Here is a 17256-nt window from a genome sequence, read left to right on the forward strand (position 1 = left end):
TTATCCAGGTTTTGTGCTGCTGCCCAACGCTGCAGCACCCGCGCACCCGCCACGGAAAATCGAGGCAGCAGCAACATCTCGAATGGCCTCGGGAAGTCTCTGTGCTTCCCTCTGCTTGGAGGGACTTGCGGGTTTGACTTGTTCTCAAAGGTTTCATTGATTGCGACTACCGATGCACCGCTCGGCCGCCTGGCAGAAGGGGCGTCACCCTGGTGAGTGTCATTCCTACCGTCACCAGGCCATAAACCCCTGGTCCGTATTTCTCCCGGAGCCTTTGTCCTTCCGCCGTTAAACGTTTCCCCTGACTCTTGGCTGCGGGGTTTTTTTTACCACCAGGAAGTGGCGTTGGATTTATTGAGCCACAGCCGCTGGGCTGGGCCCCAAGTATCTTTCTGACAACGGGTCTGACACGTGCCTTCTTCCAGGATTTCTTGTCGCTAACTGCCACACAGAGTGCCTGGCACTTTAGGGGTCTCCACTTCCCCCGTGGCATTAATAACTCGCCTTCTCGGGTGGGGAAAAGGAAGGGGGCAGGGGGCAGGTGATTCAATCAGGCCCCTCAGATAAATAAGGGAGAGGGCTGGGCGGATGGAAAGGAATTTCAGCAAAGGCCTGGTGAAGACTGCGAAGCTCCTGAGATGCCAGGCCGGGGCCGGGACAGCAGCCCAGGGGGTTCCCTGTGGGCGTCTCTAAGCCAGAGAGACGGCAACCCAGGTAGAGTTTTGGATCCTCTCCTGGGGGGGAAGGAAGGACCCCGGGTAGGAAGGCCTGGAAGCTGCTGCTGGATGAAGAGCAGACTGGGATGGAAGACGATGTTCAGGACCAGCAGAGGATGCCGGAGCTGCGTATAAACGCTTTCGCTGCGGTGGGAGACTCTGCGTGGGGACGCCGAGGGCTGCTGTGAACTGTTTCTGCTATTAAACCAGCCCCAAGAAGGGATGTTGTTAGCCAGGAGAAAGCCTTCGTGGATTATTTCTGGGAAGCCCAGAGGGAAACCGAGGCAAGGCTGCTGCAGAGCCATCCCTGGCCGTGACGGGGGGTGGGGTGTTCAGGAAGCAGCCACCCTTTTACAGCCAGAAAATGTCTGAGCTAATAATTCCCTTTACACCCTAGGCTGCCTGTCCGCTGATCTGGATGTAGTCAGGGTTCCCGGGCCTGCTTCTTATCAAGACGCGGCTCTGAAAGGTGTGACACGTTTCGGGGTTACCTGGGGTGCCCGGGGTGAGTCCCTACCACCCTCTCTGCTTATTGACACGCTCCTCTCGGCTGTAGCTCGGTGGTGCAGGCGCGTCCCAGCGCTGTAAGCCGTCTCGCCGAGAGGCAGCAGCCAGGCAGCCGAAATAATTCTTCCGTGGACCTAGGGGCATCTGCACCCAGGCGTAGGTTGGCTTAATTGTACCCCACCAGGCATGAGGTTTTCACAGCCCAGTGCAGACCTAGCTTTGTTGTGTAGATCAGCCCTTAGCCCCAAGCGGGTCCCCTTCCCTCCTGGGGCTCTTTTGTCTTTGTCAAGGCTCCAGCCTGCCGCTGATCCAGACAGGGCTGGCCCCACGGATGGTCACTGTTCTCCGGATGGACCGAGTCAGCTCTGGGATTCCCCCAGCCCAGGTGCCGCGTCTCATTTCCGCCTGTTTTCGAACCCTCCACGGGCCCTCGCTCGACAGTCGGTGCCTGTACAGCCAGCTCGTGCTAACCACGGCGCCCGGCCTTCGGCAGAGACCCCACACGACCCCCCCCTTGGCGAAATACCGAGCAGGGGGTGGACGCCGGGCTAGAACAGGGCTGGGTCACAAAAGATCTTTTTTTACTCCCTCATTTTGTCTGCCCTGCCCCTCTGAAAAGAAGGCCGGCTCCTTTATCGCTGGAGCTGCTTTGTCTCCAGCATTTCGCCTGACCCCCGCTCGGCCGTGCATTGCCCATGCTGGGCGGCCGGGAGCGTGCAGATGAGCCGCACCTCCACCTCGCATGACGCTTCCCAAAGGGAGCGTCTCGCTGGGGGGAAGCTGAGAAGTGCTGGCTGGCTCTCCTCCTGCGAAGCAGCCCCGCAGGCAGCCAGCTCACGCCCTCGCTTCAATAACTCACCTCAGCAGGACGGCAGCTCGCTCCCGGCACGTGTACAGGCCGGCAGGTGTCTGGACACCACTGCCCTCTGCTGGATGGAATCAGAGCGGCTCCTCCGTGTGTCATGAGCCCTAGACTGCTAGGAGGTAATGGCGATGCCCCCTTCATGCAGCAGCAGGAGGCTGTCTAAGTGGTCGCAGGGCAGTGGCGGGGACGTTCAAGCGGGGTTTGGATTTCTGAGCGACCAAAGAAGACGTGCCCATCCCACTGGGGGTGCTCCTCATTCGCCTTCTTCCTCCCTAAGTGCAGCACCAGCTCGCCCTGCCTCTTTCCTGGCCCTTCTCTGCTCCCTGCCCCAGCGGCACTGCCATGAGCGTCTCTTCTGCCCTCAGCTCGTCCACTCACCAGTCCCGCAGCGAGCCACGGGACAGGGGCCCCTCGTCTCCCTCACCATATTCTTTGCAGAGGAGCTGCGTCTGTTTCTCTCCCCGGTTGCACCCCCTCATGCATGGGGCGCCTGCACCGCGCTCTCCTGGTGCACTTTACTCACCCGATGTCTTCATTCCCGCCACGTTTGCTCGCCCACCCGCCCGGCTCCGGCCTGTGACGCCGCACCCCACACGCGCCCCTTCCTCGGGTGCTCTCCCAGCGCTCCTGCTCAAACACTCCCGGCTTCTACTCTCTCTGCAGGGGCTGTTTGCACCGTCAGCCGCCCGCTACCCGAGGGTGTCGCCGTTGGGTGTCTGAGGGCTGGCACCCCCTCCCCCCCCCAGTCACCCTCCTCCTCCATCTGATGGGGAAACTGAGGCACAGAGTGGCGGAGAGTTAGCCAGGGTTAGGGAAGAGCCAGTGGCTGTGGCATTGCGGGGGGGGGGGGTCTCTCCGGCAAGGCGAGGGGAGACCAGCCTGAGAGGGGAATCCAGTGGTTGTGGAGCAGACGGGGGCCAGGGCTGAGGGGACCGGGGAGCTGCCAGCCCTGCGCGAAGGAGGCCTGAGGGGAAGGCTCCGGGTGGGAGGGCGTCCTCCTGTGTAAATGTAGGGGGGCACTTGAACCTGCCCCCTGGAGGGCATGGGGGGGGCGGATAGTTCTCGAGCTGTCACTGCTCTGTGTGGCATTGCGCCCGCCCCATAAGGCCGCCTGAGGCACCTTGGGCACACGAGAGCCGCACCCCGTCTCCTGGGGCATCCCTACAGTGTACGTTGTCCCAGGCCCCGCGAGGACAAGCAACTCGCCCGTAAAGGGCTTCGAACTCAACCTAGCATCGGTGCCGGGTGCGAACTGACCCGCGAGGCCCCCTGAGATCCAGAACCTCACCCCCATGCAGCGGCTCTGAAAACTGAGCGGAGGGGGGGAACATGTGTCCTGGCTGGGCGTCTGTCAGCCCCCGGCCCCCAACCAATCCAGTGAGAGAGGGAGCCTGTTTGTGCCCGGGGATTGCAGAACCCAGCAGGGCTCTTGGGTCTGCAGGGGGCGTTTGCCTGTCTCTGCAGCAGCCAGTGTCAGCCGTGGCTGGAGGGGGATAGACAGCCCAGCCGTCCGTTCCCACAGTCCCCTCTCCCGGGCACTGAGGAGCCGGGGCTCTGAGCAGCTCACCCAGGAGATGTGCCGGTTCCAGACAAGTTCGGGGCAGCTCCTAGGGGCTCAGCCTGGGGGAAGGGTCCCTCCCCGTCCAGCAGGCAGACTGGCTGCCTGTACTGGAGCCCAGCCAGGGTCTCAGCCGGATTTGTCGCCGATCACCAGCAGCCAGGCCCCAGGGCAAGGTGGGGCGGCAGGGCCACCTCCAAAGGGTGACCCCAGGGAAGGACACAGAAGCACGGCAGGGCTGGGACGGTGCCAGCCATAGCCCAAGCGCAGGGAGACAGGGCAGGGTGGGCGCGGGTGTGAAAGGCGGAGAGCTGGAGCAAGAGGAAAAGCAAACAAAGCCGCAGCGACCGGGGGGGGGGGGGCCGTGTTCCTTGGCCCAGCCCCCCGCGTTTGCAAAGCAACCCCGCCCAGGAAAGGCAACGGGGCTGGTGGCCTTGGAGGGCGTCGGCTTTTCCTCAACTCAGCGCCACCGTTCCCTCAAACACAGCCCCCCACTGTGAGGCCCACGGCTCAGCTCGGCCCGTGGCGATGCCGGCTTAGGGAGACAGCGCAGGGCATGCGGGGAAGGTGGGGCTCAGACCCCCCGTGCCGGCCAGCAGCACCCACGGTCCCGCTCAGAGCCGCCTGCCTCACTCCCCGGGGTCCCCGTGTCCTCTGGGGCATGGCGAGGTCCGGGGAGATGCCCCCCGGGGCTCTGTCCCTGTGTAGGGGCCGGAGCAGCAGCTGTAATATGTAGGAGCAGGGAATGGGGCAGGGGGCATTGCAGGCCCTGAGGCAGCGGCACCGGGGAGTGGGGACCCGGCTGCCCCGTGAACCCTGGCACCCGCTGCCTTGGCGTTGCCTGTTGCGCAGGGAAGCTGCTGACTCAGGGGCTGAGCCCGGCCAGGGGTTCGGGCTGGCGCTGTCTGCTCCGCTGAGCACTTGCACAAGCCTCCGCGCCTGCTTCAGTCAGCAGGGCTGAGTCACGGCCCGGCTGCCCCTTGGACCCAGGGTCGCCGTCCAGCTCCCTGCTCGGGAGAGCAGACCCCAGCAGAACTGGTCACGGGCCTGCCGGGGAGGCGACACCAGGGACACGTCCTCCCCACCCAGCCCGGCAGCGACGCCCCCCCGGGGGCTGACGTCCTGTCTATGCCAGGCCCTGAGTGACCGATGGGCCACGGTGGAATCCCGCCACGGCGCCTGGCTCTTAGAAAGGGTTGGGGCATCCCAGAGGTGGCACCACCGCAGGACAGGGGCCTCTCCGCCTAATGCTGGGGAGGGGCGGGGGGAGGGCATCTGGCAAGGCAGAGCTGGGACCTGCAGCCTGCTTTCTCCTGCATGCCGATCTGAGGGATCCCAAAGCACTTCAGAACTTACAGGCTAAGTCCGGCTCTTGGTTACTCCAAGCGGTTGCACCACAGAGCTTCCCCCCACCCAGCACTGACATGCAGCCACCTCTGAGGTAGAGCACAGCAGCTGCCTGGCAGCGTCCAGCACTGCTCCAGCAGAGACTAGGACAGGCAGTGAAGGGGGACTCTCATATCCAATCTACACAAGTTTGGGGAACACTTGGCTGCTGGAGTGAGTGGCTGGTCCAGGACACCCTGAGCCCCATGAACACCATGGGGCTTTGCCTGTCCCACACGGCCTCCCAGTTTGGGGAAGACTTGGGAGAAGGTGGCTGGATCAAGACAGCCAATGTCCCTCCCCCCTACATCCACATCCCCTTCTCCACATCCCCACGGCAGACTTGGGAGGAGCTGCTCCTCCCCCATTGTCTTCCACGGCCGCCCCTCTCCCCTTGAGACCCTGCATCTCTGCCTTCTTCCCAGCTTCAGGGCAGAGGGGAGCCATCTCCGGCTGCATCCCGCCCACAGCCCCATGCCCTGCCTTAGACATCCTCGAAGCATGTCCAGCAGGCTGGAAAACCCACTGCCCCTCCCCATGTCTATGCACTGGGCTCTGCCACCCCCTGCAGCCCTGGGGGGCGAGCTGGGGGGGGGGGGAGGTCGGGAACCTCCCCCATGAGACGCAGCTGTCCCCTTCTCCTGGGTGCCCCAGGTCCCAGCCGCAGGCGGCGCCGCACGGGGCCAGAAGACACAGCAAATGGGAGGTTGGCTCTGGAAGTATTTTAGTAAAGGATCCTACACAATGCACGCGGCCGCCCCCCGCCGGCACCCGGGGCGAGGGCTCGGCCCGAAGCAATCCAGTCCCCTGTGTGTGCGCCCCATGGCTGCCCCCACCGTCACCCATAGCTGTGGGGGCTGCTGGGGTTCATGGGCGAGGAGTCCTGGCGGCCCGACTGGCCCATCAGCTGCCAGAGGCGATGCCCGAGGTTCTGCACCTGGCAGGTGCCCAGGACGCAGCCCACCCGCATCAGCTGGGCACGGTGGCGGCGCGGGGCCGCGTGGCGCTTGGCACGCTGGGGGCCAGTCTGTCTGTGCTGCGCGGCCAGGCCACTGCCCCGCCAAGGGGCCGGCGCGCTGCGGTGGGGGCCGGCGAGGGGCCGTTGCAGCAGGGCCCCCCCGGGCTGCTCCGAGTCCAGCTGAGCTTTTGCCGTGCCAAGCCAGGGCAGCGTCTCCGTCCTCCGTCTCAGCGGCGCGGCGGGTCTCCTGTCCGGGGGCTCCCTGCACCAGAAGAGCACAAAGGTCAGGGTGACGGCCTGGCGTGGCTCACCTACCGCCCCTGCGGCTTTTCCCCGCCCTGGAGGGAGCATGTCTGGCTGGAGCTGGGGCGTGGGCCTCTCTCAGACAAGCGGCCCTCACCCTGGCATTGCTCCTGCGGGCCCTGCTCCCTTCCAGCAGAGAGGAGAGCCAGGCAGCTTTGGGGGTGTCTCTCCCGAGGCAGCCCACAGTTGATGGCCCTTGCCCTGGAGCTCTGAGGGGCCAGGCCTGCCCACAGCCCAGCTCCTCTCTCGCTGCATCCCACTGATCACAGGGGGCAGCTGCACCCCCCAGAGCAGGACCGCACCCCCAAGTGGCTGAGGTGTGCCGGCAGGTGCATGCGAAACGGCCCTTCCCGTACGACTTTGCTGGGCCGGCGGTCAGGCTCACGCACCCAGGGATAAACCGAGAGGGAGGCCGCGCGGCCTGAACGCGGGCCTGCTCGCCGGGCGCGCCCCGAGTTCAAATCTCAGCCGCGCCACCGACTGGCGCCAGGGTCTTGGGGGAGTCACTTCAGCCCAAGCGGTCAGACCTGGGTGCCTAAAAATTAGGCCTCTGCGTCCACATCTAGGCACCTAAACAAGCGTCCTGGTTTTCAGAGGGGCCGAGCTCCCAGCAGCGCCTGGCGCCACCAGCACTCAGCCAGCGTGTAAATCAGGCCGGCCCGTCAGGCGGCGCTGGCCGTAAGAAGCTCTGGGAAACGTGCCTTCCCCGCCTCCCAGGGCGGAATCAGTCTGGGAATGTCTGGGCGGCGTCACTGGGGGGAGCCGGATTCCGGCCGGTGATAACGGCCGGCAAACACGGCCCGGGCAGAAATGCCGGAGAGGCCCAGGGAGCCCACGAGTGGAGCCACGGGGTGGAGTTCAGAGGCTGAGGGGCCAGTTCCCTGACCCTGAGCCCCGCAGGGCTGGATGCCCCATTGCTCGGCGCAGTTTGGACCGGACCCTGCAGAGGAGACGGGAGGGACCGAGCAGTGGCTGGGACCTCCCTGGCTTCTCTCGTGCTGAGCTGTGGCTGGAGACACAGCTGGGCCCAGCCGCGCAGCACGTGTCCCGGGGGGCTCGGTCTGTCTAGCAGTGGCTCCCCGAGGCACGGACAGCGGCACGAGGCCTGGCCAGAGGGCGAATCCCCTGCTCCGCCGCGCGGAGAAATGTTCTACCTTTGCCCAGACCACAGACGCCTCGGCAGAGCCTGAGCGAGGTCTGGCAGGGACACAGCGAGCCCTTTGAGACACATCCCGCAGTGGGCAGCAGCTGACGGCCGCTGGGGCCGGCCCCGAGCTTTCCACGGCACAGATGAGCCACCCTGGCCTCCAGCGCGCCACAGCCTCAGCGGGGACCTCCTCCGGGGGCCGAGAGGGGGGCGGAGGCGGAATTCCAGGCGAAAGAGAGAGAGGGATGGAGTGCAGCCAGGCAAGGCAGGCTGTGAAACGAGAACTGGCAGGGAGGGAAAGAGCCCAGACGAGGAGGGAGTTGGGAGATCGGGCCCGGCAGCAGCTGGCAGGTGGGGCTGCGGCGGCGGTGCGGGAGCCGGGCCAAGGAGCAGCTACCTGCTGCCGCACACGTACTCTCCCGAGTCACATTGCAGGCCGGCGGGCCGGCAGGGAGGCGCGCTCGCTGCATCAAAGGCCCTTATCCCACAGACAAGCCAATTCTGGCTCCTCCAAACATGCCGAGCCAGCGCCTCACCTCCGAGCCGTCACGGGAACCCCTGGGGCAAAGGGCGCCCACTCTCTGCCGCCCTCTGCCAACACCAGCCCACGGCGGGCGACTCACGCGGCGTGACTCCGCCAGGGCCGCCCTGCCCCGGGCCTGCCCGCTGGGTCCCTGCTCTCCTGGGCGCCCCGTGCTACGTGCCCCGTGCTACGTGCCAGCCGGGCTTGTTCATTTCGCTTCCTTCCAGCCTTTACACGTGGAGAAACTCCACTGCCAGGCGTCCGCCTTGCCCGGGCTCCGAGAGCGCCTGAGAACGGCAGGTCGTAGCATGGGGCCCTCAGCCAGCCTCTGCGCGCCAGGGGCCCCCATGGGCTCCCCCAGCCCCTGCAAACCCTAACCTCTCCGCCCCAACACCCAGACCCTTGCCCAAACTTCCTGGCCCTCACCAGCCCTGAGCTGGGCAGCCTGCCCCACGGGGTAGAGGGTGCGTGCCAAAGCGGAGGGGTCCCTCCTCCCCCGGCGACTGCCCGGCCAGCCGCTTGCTCCTTTACGGCCCGGCGGGTCCCAGTGAGCGCGGGACTGAGCAGGCAGACCTGGGAATTCTGGGGAATAGGCCCCCCTCCTCCCCCCCAAGCCTTGTGCTGGCCCCACCCGCCAGAGTCCACCCTCACGAGGGGCGAACGGCGCGGAGAATTGAGGGTCCGCCCTGCAGAGCCCCGCGGGCAGAGACGGTGACAGACGAGCGGGCAGAGGCGCCTGGGGCCCTGAGACGGTTTCCGCCCTGAGCGCCCCCACCGGGAACCGTGCTGTGCTTCCCAGGCCCCTCTCGGCCCCACGCCCGGGCCTGCCCCGCTCCCACGCCCGAATCCCCTTCCGCAGCTGAGCAGCAGCCCACGAAAACACCCCTGGCCAGCAGCTGCGGTGCATGTCGGTGCGGGCCCCTCCACGGCCTGGGGACCAGCTGTGACCCGACCCCGCCACGATTAGAACTGCGCCCAGCCTGCAGGTAGCTGCGTCTCCCCCGGCCTCAATCCCTCGGCCCCCAAAGCCAGATCCCAGCCCCGAGGGGCGGGAGGCAGGGTCCGGAAGCTCACGTCAAGCAGGGGAGAGGGTGGCAGAGCCGCACACAGAGCCTGGCTGTTTGGCACCAAGCGTTCTTGAACCGCAGTGACGCCCGGGCACTGCCCCGCTGCCTCCTGCCCCGCGTGCACAGCCAGCGTTTCTGGGTCGCTGCCCCGGAGGAATCTCCCAGCAGGTGCTGACTCATGGGGCGTTCCCACAGCTCGGCCCTTTCCAGGATGGTCTCGGGTACTCGTGTGCGTCCACACAGCGACGTGCATGCACCCCCTGCACCCTCTCACCCCCCCCCCCCCCCCCCCCGCCTGCACGCATCTACCCACCCACCCAGTCACCTGCCCACACGCCGACCCGCCCAGGCCTCATCTGCCCACCCCACCCCCCACCTCCATGTGTGCAGACACACACCGTGGCGAGCGCACACCCTGGCCTGTGCACACACCCCTCCCCCAAGTGTGCCTCCACCCCCCCCCCCCCCCCCCCCCGCCCCATCTCCTCTCTAGGCACGTGCACGCCTCATCTCTGGCTGCGGCGCTCGGCGCTTCTGGGGAGGAGCCCGTCAGAAGGGGGGCCGGGCCGACTCGCACAGCCCTTCAGGCCGGGTGCGGAGCTGAGCAGGGCACGGCCGCGGCTCCGTCACAGAGGGGCAGGATGGGGCACGCAGCAGGGACGGAGCCAGCCAGAGGGGACCCCCCCCCCACCCAGGAGCTGCCCCCTGCCACTGCACAGAGGGAAGGCTCAGTCTGCAGCCGAAGTGAGCGCCAGGGAGCGGTGGGGGTCTCCTCCCAGTGGCTGAGCCAGGGATGGGCTGCGGTATGAGGCGGGGGGGGGGGGGGGGTGCAGAGTCCTGGAATGCCAGTCCCGGGAACGCCCCGACAGAGCCCAGGCCTGACAGTGTGCAGACTAGAGCGTCAGACATGCCTTCCCCAGGACCGGCCCCGGGGGCAGGCACCAGCCAGACAAATTCCTACAGCCCCGGAGACAGGAACGTCACCCCCCAGGCCAGGTCCTCAGCATTTGGCCTGGACTCTGGCCGGGGCCGGGGCTGGGGCTGCGGCGCCGGGCGCCCCACTGATGGGCAGACACCTGGACCCCGTCCCCAGCCTGCCGGCGGGGTCTGACACAGCGCCCCCCGCCGCACAGCACCCAAACTGCCTCCGCTGGGTTCCCCTACGGCTCGGCCGGCCTGTGGAGTTCCCCTTCCTTCCAGCGCCCGGCTCCTCTCCTGCCCTCCCACCCCACCTCCCGGCCCTTTGGGAACGTCCAGCCGGCGGATTAGCTCCCGCAGACTCACGGGCCCGGGAGCCAGCGCTGCGTGGCCCTGAATCTCTCTGCTCTTGGGAAAGCAGGTTTCTGGCCGCCGGGAACCGCTGGGGATTCGGGGCGCTGAACGCCTGCCGCACCCTCGGCCTCTGCGTGACGCTGCCTGGGACCAGAAGATGTTGTCGCCGGGGGGAGGCCCCCTTTGGGCAGCAGGTGTCCAGGCAGCGGCAGCACCGGGCACGAGGGGGGGGCAGGCGGAGTCAGTGCCACGCTGGCAGGACAGGCTGGTGGGCGGAGACGCTGGGCCACGGCCGCGCTCTCCCCCCTGCACAGCGTTTGCTGCGAGCGTTTTACGGCCGCGCCCCAAAACATTCCCACCGTGACCGCCTCCTCCCTTGGCCACTGCCCCCATCCTCTTCCTCACGGCGCCTCTCCTAGCCCCCCCTGTGCTCGCACGAGACCCCCGCTGGCCCCTTCCAGGGGTCACCTGCCCTAACGCCCAGCAGCCCCACGGCAGGACACACAGGGCTGGCTCAGCCGGTGCCCCCTCACAGGAGCTCTGTCCCGCGCCTTCCCCACAGACGCGCCCCCTGGAGCCAGCTGAAGACGGGTCAAGAGAAGGGTCCCGGCCAAGGACTCCCCCCGCACCGGGCACCCTCCGCCCTGCAGCATCGCACCCTCTCACAGCAGCTCCCCCGAGCCCCGCGTGTCAGTGTGACCCCGGCACAGGGGTGCAGCCGCAGGAGGGTTTGCAGGGCAGGAGCCCCTGGGCACGGGCGCGAGTGCTCGGGGAGCGCGGTCGCTCTGCCGGGGGGCGCGTGGGAAGGCCGCAGCAGCTTCCTGCACGCATGGGGAGCCGGGCCGGGGGGAGTTGGGCCGGCGGGCGGGTTTTTGGGCTGGGTGAGCGGTAGGGCGAGCCCCAGAGGCCAAGGGGGTCTGTACAGACGTATTGCACCCGGGGGGACGGATCACGCAATCGTCACCCTCTTCTTGCCCCCCCCAAGCGCCTGGTGCCGGCCACCGTCAGACCGGCTAGACGGACCCTTGGTCCCGTCCGGGCTGGTCCTCATGGCGCAGACACGGGCTGGGACACGCGCCTAGCAACCTCGCCACCTTGTGGCCAGTCACATGCATGCGCGCCGTGCGTTCCCCATGGATCCAAGGGGCTGGGGTGGGGGGGGGCCACCCCCTGGCTCCTGCCCCAAAGTGGGAGGCTGCTCTCAGGGAGACCCTGGCCCCTCCCCCATGCCCGTCCCGAAGGCAGCGGGATAAATGTAGCCCAGGCTGCGGCTCCCCCCAGGCCCTGCCTCACTGGAGCAGGTAAAAGTATGACTAGAAAAGCCCAGGTGCAGGCGAGCAAAGCAAAGCCTCCATCTGCGTGTGGCCCTGGCAGCTGGGGCAGACCCACGCCGCTCAGGGAGCTGCCCAGAGCACGGCCCCTGCTTTTAATCTCAGCCCCCTTCTCCGCCAGACGGGAGAGATGGCAAGGGACCCCGGCACAGACAGGCCTCAGCCCCCAACACACCCAGCCTGCACCCGGAGCCTCCCACGGGCTGGCGCACCCAGTGTGATCACCGAGCTGCTCACCACCTGCACCTTCTGCTCATCCAGTGCTCTGAGTTCGAGGGGTGAAAAGCGCTCGGCGAGAGCTGGGGACTATTGGGATCATTATCTGAGGGTTCGCCCAGCCTCTGCCAAAGACATGCATTCATAGGCTGACCTCCCCACGCCGGTGGGAGTTTGCTACATGCCTGTATCCTATTTCAGGCCTGGGGAAACCGCAGGGTGGAGGTGTAACGACTGGCTTAGGTCACGCAGCCAGCAAGTGACAGAGTCGGGAGCAGAACCCAGGAGTCCTGGCGCCCGGTCCCTTGACCTAGTCACCGCCCTCCCTCCCCTGGGCAGACACAACCACCTAAGAGAACCTGCGAGACCCCAGAAGAGAGGTTGCACCCTGCCCAGCTTGTCTCTAATATCCCGGGTCCGACACAGCTACAACCACACCCGCTTGTCCAGGACACGGGCCCACAACCCCGCCACACAGCACACACAAGCACACCCCCTCCCCCAGAGCTGACTCGGCAGCTGAGCCGCATGACAAGGCTACAGTGTCTCCAAGCCTCGTGGGCCAGGAGGCTGAGTAGCCAACCTGCTGCAAACACAAAACCCCTTTTGTTCCAGGGGAGGGGAGTCCCTTGTCAGCCCGGCCATGCAGCAACGCGCAGGCAGTCAGGACGAGGAGAGGCTGAGGGAACTGGGCTTGTTCAGTCTGCAGAAGAGAAGAGTGAGGGGGGATTTGATAGCAGCCTTGAACTACCTGAAAGGGGGTTCCAGGGAGGATGGGGCTAGGCTGTTCTCAGTGGTGGCAGATGACAGAACAAGGAGCAACGGTCTCAAGTTGCAGTGGGGGAGGTCTAGGTTGGACATTAGATAAAACTTTTTCCCTAGGTGGGTGGTGAAGCACTGGGATGGGTTACTAGGGAGGTGGGGGAATCTCCATCCATAGAGGTTTTTAAGGCCTGGCTTGACCAAGCCCTGGCTGGGATGGTTTATTCGGGGTTGGTCCTGCTTTGAGCAAGGAGCAGGACTAGACACTCCTGGGGTCCCGCCAACCCTCCTCTGCTCTGACTCTATGAGGAGCCGGCTGCAGGCTGCTGGGCACTTCCTGGGCTTGCCTGGCACAACACGGAAACCTCCGGCCGGGTTCCCTGAACTAGCCAGGGCTCTGCTCTGAACGGGATCCCCCCCACCCCCCGGGGCAATGCGCAGGTGTCACAAAAGGGAGATCTCCAGGGAGCAGCCAGAAGAGGAGGAAGGGAGGGAACGGCCCCGGAATGCCCCGATTCAGCTGCTTGGCATCTGGGTAACTTCTTCCGGGCAGCTCGGTAGCCCTGATGCCCCAGTGAAAAGCCTGAAGCACTCGGCGCCCAGCCACCAGCTTCGGTGCAGGGCCGTGTGAGTGGGCGAGAGAGGGCATGGCCGTGGCCTGGGCCCAGCCCGTTGGGTGCTGCTCCTTCCGCCCCCTCCCACGGCCCCACCGACACGGGCCTGGCTAATGGAGCGTCGGAGCCACAAGAAGGAGGATCTGGAGCTGGCCTGACTAGATCCAAACCAGACCGGGGACGAGGCCAGGATCCCAGCCCCCCGCAGAGGCCAGGACTTTCGGGGGGGCAAAGGAGGCACCAGTTTTGGGCTGCCCGCTTGGGACAGCCGGGCCCCCCGATTTTCACAGCCGCAGCTCCGGGGGGAGGCCGGGCCCCCTGGCAGCTGCAGCACAGACAGGCTGGAAACCAGGCCCAAGGGGTCTCCAGCCGGGCACGCAAATAGTCCTGGGACCATAGAAGATTAGAGCTGGGAGGGACCTCGGGAGGTGTCTGCTCCAACGCCCCCATGCAGGGGGGCCAGCCCAGCCGCCCCCCCCCCCAGAGCAGCCGGGATTTGGCCGGCTCTGCAGGTGCGGCGGGCGGGGCGGGTGGCTAGGCCCGGGAAGCAGCAGCCGCAGCCGGGGCTCACCTGTGTTTAGGCAGCATCAGGGCGCGCCCCGCGGGCAGGGGCCGGCAGCCCGGCAGCTTCAGCAGACAGAGCAGCAGGCTGATGCAACCCAGCGCAACCGGCAGCGGGGACTTCATGACGGGGCGGACGGGAGGCGAAGGCCCCCGGCGGAGGGGGGGGGTCCCGGCAGCGGGGCGGCCCGGGTGCCCCGGGGAGAGCAGGTGAAGCGGCTCCGCAGGCTGGAAAAGGAGGAGGAGGCAGACTCAGCGCGCTGTGCCGGAGCTCCGGGGAGGGGCGCGGCGGGGACCCGGGCGCACGGCGGTGTTGGCACAAACACCTGGGGAGGGGGCGAGGCCCGGGGGAGGGGGGGTCGCTGGGTTCCCTGAACGCCGGGCTCCCTGAACTCCCCTTCGCTCGATCCGGAGCGAGCCGGGCTCCTGCCCCTGTCCCGCTCCGGGTTCCCCCTGCCCTGGGAGCGCTCCGATTCCCCGTGGCCTTGGAGAGATTCCTCTGCGCCTGGCGCGCTGCGGGTTCCCCGCGCCCCCCTGCCCCTGGACCGCTCCGGACTGCCCTTCGCCCTGAGAGATCCCGTCCCGCTCCGGATTCCCCCTGCCCTGGGAGCGCTCCGATTCCCCTTGTCCCTGGAGAGATTCCTCTGCTCCTGGAGCGCTCCGGGTTCCCTGCGCCCCCCTGCCCCTGGACCGCTCCGGATTGCCCCTGCCCTGGGAGCGCTCCGATTCCCCGTGGCCCTGGAGAGATTCCTCTGCGCCCGGCGCGCTGCGGGCTGCCCTGGCCCCGGAGCCCCTTTCCCCAACTCCGGAGAGAGACGGGGCTGCTGGTGTCCCCGGGCTGCCGGTTCTGGAGCCCCGGCGGGCCCGGTCCCTGATTCTCCGTAGCTCCCGGAGACCCAAAGCCTTTCCGTTCCCTGCCCGGGGCGGGTTGGGGAGCCCGGGGGCAGGCGGTTCCGTACCGGAGTGCTGGGCCGGGTCGCGGGTCCGGAGTCCTGTTCCCGGACTCTGCACCGTGCCTGGCTCCGGAGCCCGCGGCGCGCTCGGTTCTGCCCCTGGGATCTGTGCCGGGTCCGGCTCCTGCAAGAGCTCGCCGTGTCCCCCAGTCCGTGCTTGGTCTCGGTTCGGTTCTACCCGCGGATTCTGGCTCTGATTTCGTGCCCGGCCCCGGTTCCGGGGGAGGCTCTGTTCCGCCCCTGGGCTCTCGGATTTGCCCCCGTATCTGGTGCCTGGTACTGGGCTGGTCCTGTCCCGGGTTAAGCTGGCGGTCCTGCTCTGGAGGGGGTTCCGATCCGCCCCGGATTGCCCGTCCTACTCCCGGCCCGGTGCTGCACCTGGAGTCCGGCCGAACCGCCGCGGGCGGGTGCTGCTGGCGGGAGCGGCCCAGGATCCGTGTCCCGCTGGGCTCGGTCTGGGTCGGGCTATCGGAGTCTGTCTGTCCCGCTCGCCCAGGCTCCCAGGTTAAATATTCCCTTGGCGTCCGGTTAGCCGGGAGGGGCTGGGCTGGGCTGGGCTGGGCTTCCAGTCCCAGCCTCTGCGCCGGGGGAGGGAGGGACAACAGCCCGGCCCGGCCCCTGCCAGGAATTCCTCCCGCTCAGCCCCTGGCCCGGCCCGGCCCAGAACACCTGCCCCGGACCCACCGTGCACCGGCCCTGCAAAGCCCCGGGCCCACACAGGGGCGCCCTGCCCCAGGCTCACCCCATCTGCTCCACAGCCAGAGCAGCTCAGAGACCCCCCAGCCTTCCTCCCCCGGCCTTCCCCCAGCTTCCTCAGGGACATTGCGGGGTGTCCAGGGAGAGAGAGACGGGGGTGTATGGGGACAGACAGACAGACAGACAGACAGATAGATGAGGGGGTGTATGGGGATAGAGAGACAGACAGACAGATAGATGAGGGGGTGTATGGGGACAGACAGACAGATAGATAGATGATGGGGTGTATGGGGATAGATAGACAGACAGACAGGTAGATGAGGGGGTGTATGGGGATAGACAGACAGACAGATGAGGGGGTGTATGGGGATAGATAGACAGATAGACAGACAGATAGATGAGGGGGTGTATGGGGACAGACAGACACAGACAGACAGATGAGGGGGTGTACAGGGATAGAGAGATAGATTCTTCTCTTCCATACTCTTCCCCCAAACACTGGTCCCTTCCTCCTCAGAGACCATCCATCTCTACCCGTTCCCCCCCTGCTCCATTCACCGACCCCTTCTCTCATCTTCCCGGGCTGCCTGCGTTGCAGTACCCCACACAGCCCAGGCAAGGGCCGCTCTGCCGTGTTGCAGCTGGCCCCCTCCCCAGGGTGCCTCCACGCGGGCTGAGACCTGCTCCCCGTCTTGAGCCTCACCCACGGGGGGGGGGGGCTTCCCTGTTTGTGCTCCAGGGACCCCTCTACCAGGGCGTTTGGGGAGGGGAAGGAGCCGATGGGGAAGGGGACAACGGGGGAGATGCTGAGGAGCCTACGACAGATGGGGGGGGAGACGGAGTGCTGCCCAGCGTCCCCACGGGCTGGCGAGAGACGCAGCTGGCAGCGTGGGGGCCAGAGAAGGTGGGTCTGGTGACAGGCAGCCCCAGGGAGGTAGAAGAGGGGCGGGGGACGGACTCCCCAGGGCTGGCGTGCGAAGCGCAATACAATTCTGAGTTAAGGATGGCGATGTCAGAAGCTGCAGACATGGGAACCTGAGAGCCACTGCCCATGGCGCCCAGAGGCCACTTCTGCCTGGGAGAGGGGTACCAGAGCCCTCTCCTGAGAACTCTCCAGGGCCTGGGTACCTGAGCCCCCCCCCAGAGCTCCCCAGGGCCCGGGTAACTGAACCCCCCTCAGAGCTCCCCACGGCTCGGTGTATCTGAGCCCCCCCCCCAGAGCTCCCCAGGGCCCGGGTACCTGAATCCCCTCTCAGAGCTCCGCACGGCTCGGTGTATCTGAGCCCCCCCCCCCCCCAGAGCTCCCCAGGGTCCGGGGTACCTGATCCCCCCCAGAGCTCCCCTGCCCAAGTGGCCCCCTTGCTCTGTGCTTTTCCGTTCTCAGGCCTCCCTTGCCCGGGGACGCCAGGGGGTTGCACATGCTCGGAATCGCTCAGATTTTTCCGCTTTGTGAAGACACAAAGGCTTCAAGCACTTTCCCCTCTCCGTGCCGGGGGATTTAGCGCAGCACCTGATCGTGCGTCCGCGGCCGTGCCTGGGACCGGCCAGGGAGGGGTCCTGGGGCACAGGGCGAGTGGGAAAAGAGGCTCTGAAGTGGCTGCCCGGGGGCGGGGGGGGGAGGCTGCTGGGTGACGCGTGCGGCATCTTTGCTGGGAAAGGAGGTGAGAGTGACGTCGGGTCAGAGTGTGGCGCAGAGTCCGCTGGTCGCAGTGGGTTTGCTTTCGTTCTTATCTGAAACGGAGCCGCCGTCTCTGTTACCCCCCCAGGGCCTTTGCCCAGCGCCACGGTTTCTCGCTCTCTGAATTGTCTCCCGCGGGTGGA

At 66.8% G+C, this 17256-nt stretch overlaps 1 protein-coding gene across 1 annotated transcript; it reads right to left on the reverse strand.

The window, feature by feature from the left end:
* Positions 1-5739: 5739 nt before the first annotated feature.
* Positions 5740-14873, reverse strand: ADM2 (adrenomedullin 2). Its single transcript, XM_067531401.1, has 3 exons — positions 14746-14873; positions 13797-14014; positions 5740-6252 (listed from the first exon to the last, which is right to left on the reverse strand). The coding sequence occupies exons 2-3, from the start codon at positions 13910-13912 to the stop codon at positions 5871-5873; spliced, it is 498 nt and encodes a 165-aa protein (XP_067387502.1). The 5' UTR covers positions 13913-14014; positions 14746-14873; the 3' UTR covers positions 5740-5870.
* Between the last annotated feature and the right edge of the window lie 2383 nt (positions 14874-17256).

Source organism: Emydura macquarii, unplaced genomic scaffold, assembly GCF_026122565.2.
Source record: "Emydura macquarii macquarii isolate MOO-44397 ecotype Brisbane River unplaced genomic scaffold, CSIRO-AGI_Emac_v2 contig_3219, whole genome shotgun sequence".
In the NCBI taxonomy this organism is placed as follows: Eukaryota; Metazoa; Chordata; order Testudines; family Chelidae; genus Emydura; species Emydura macquarii.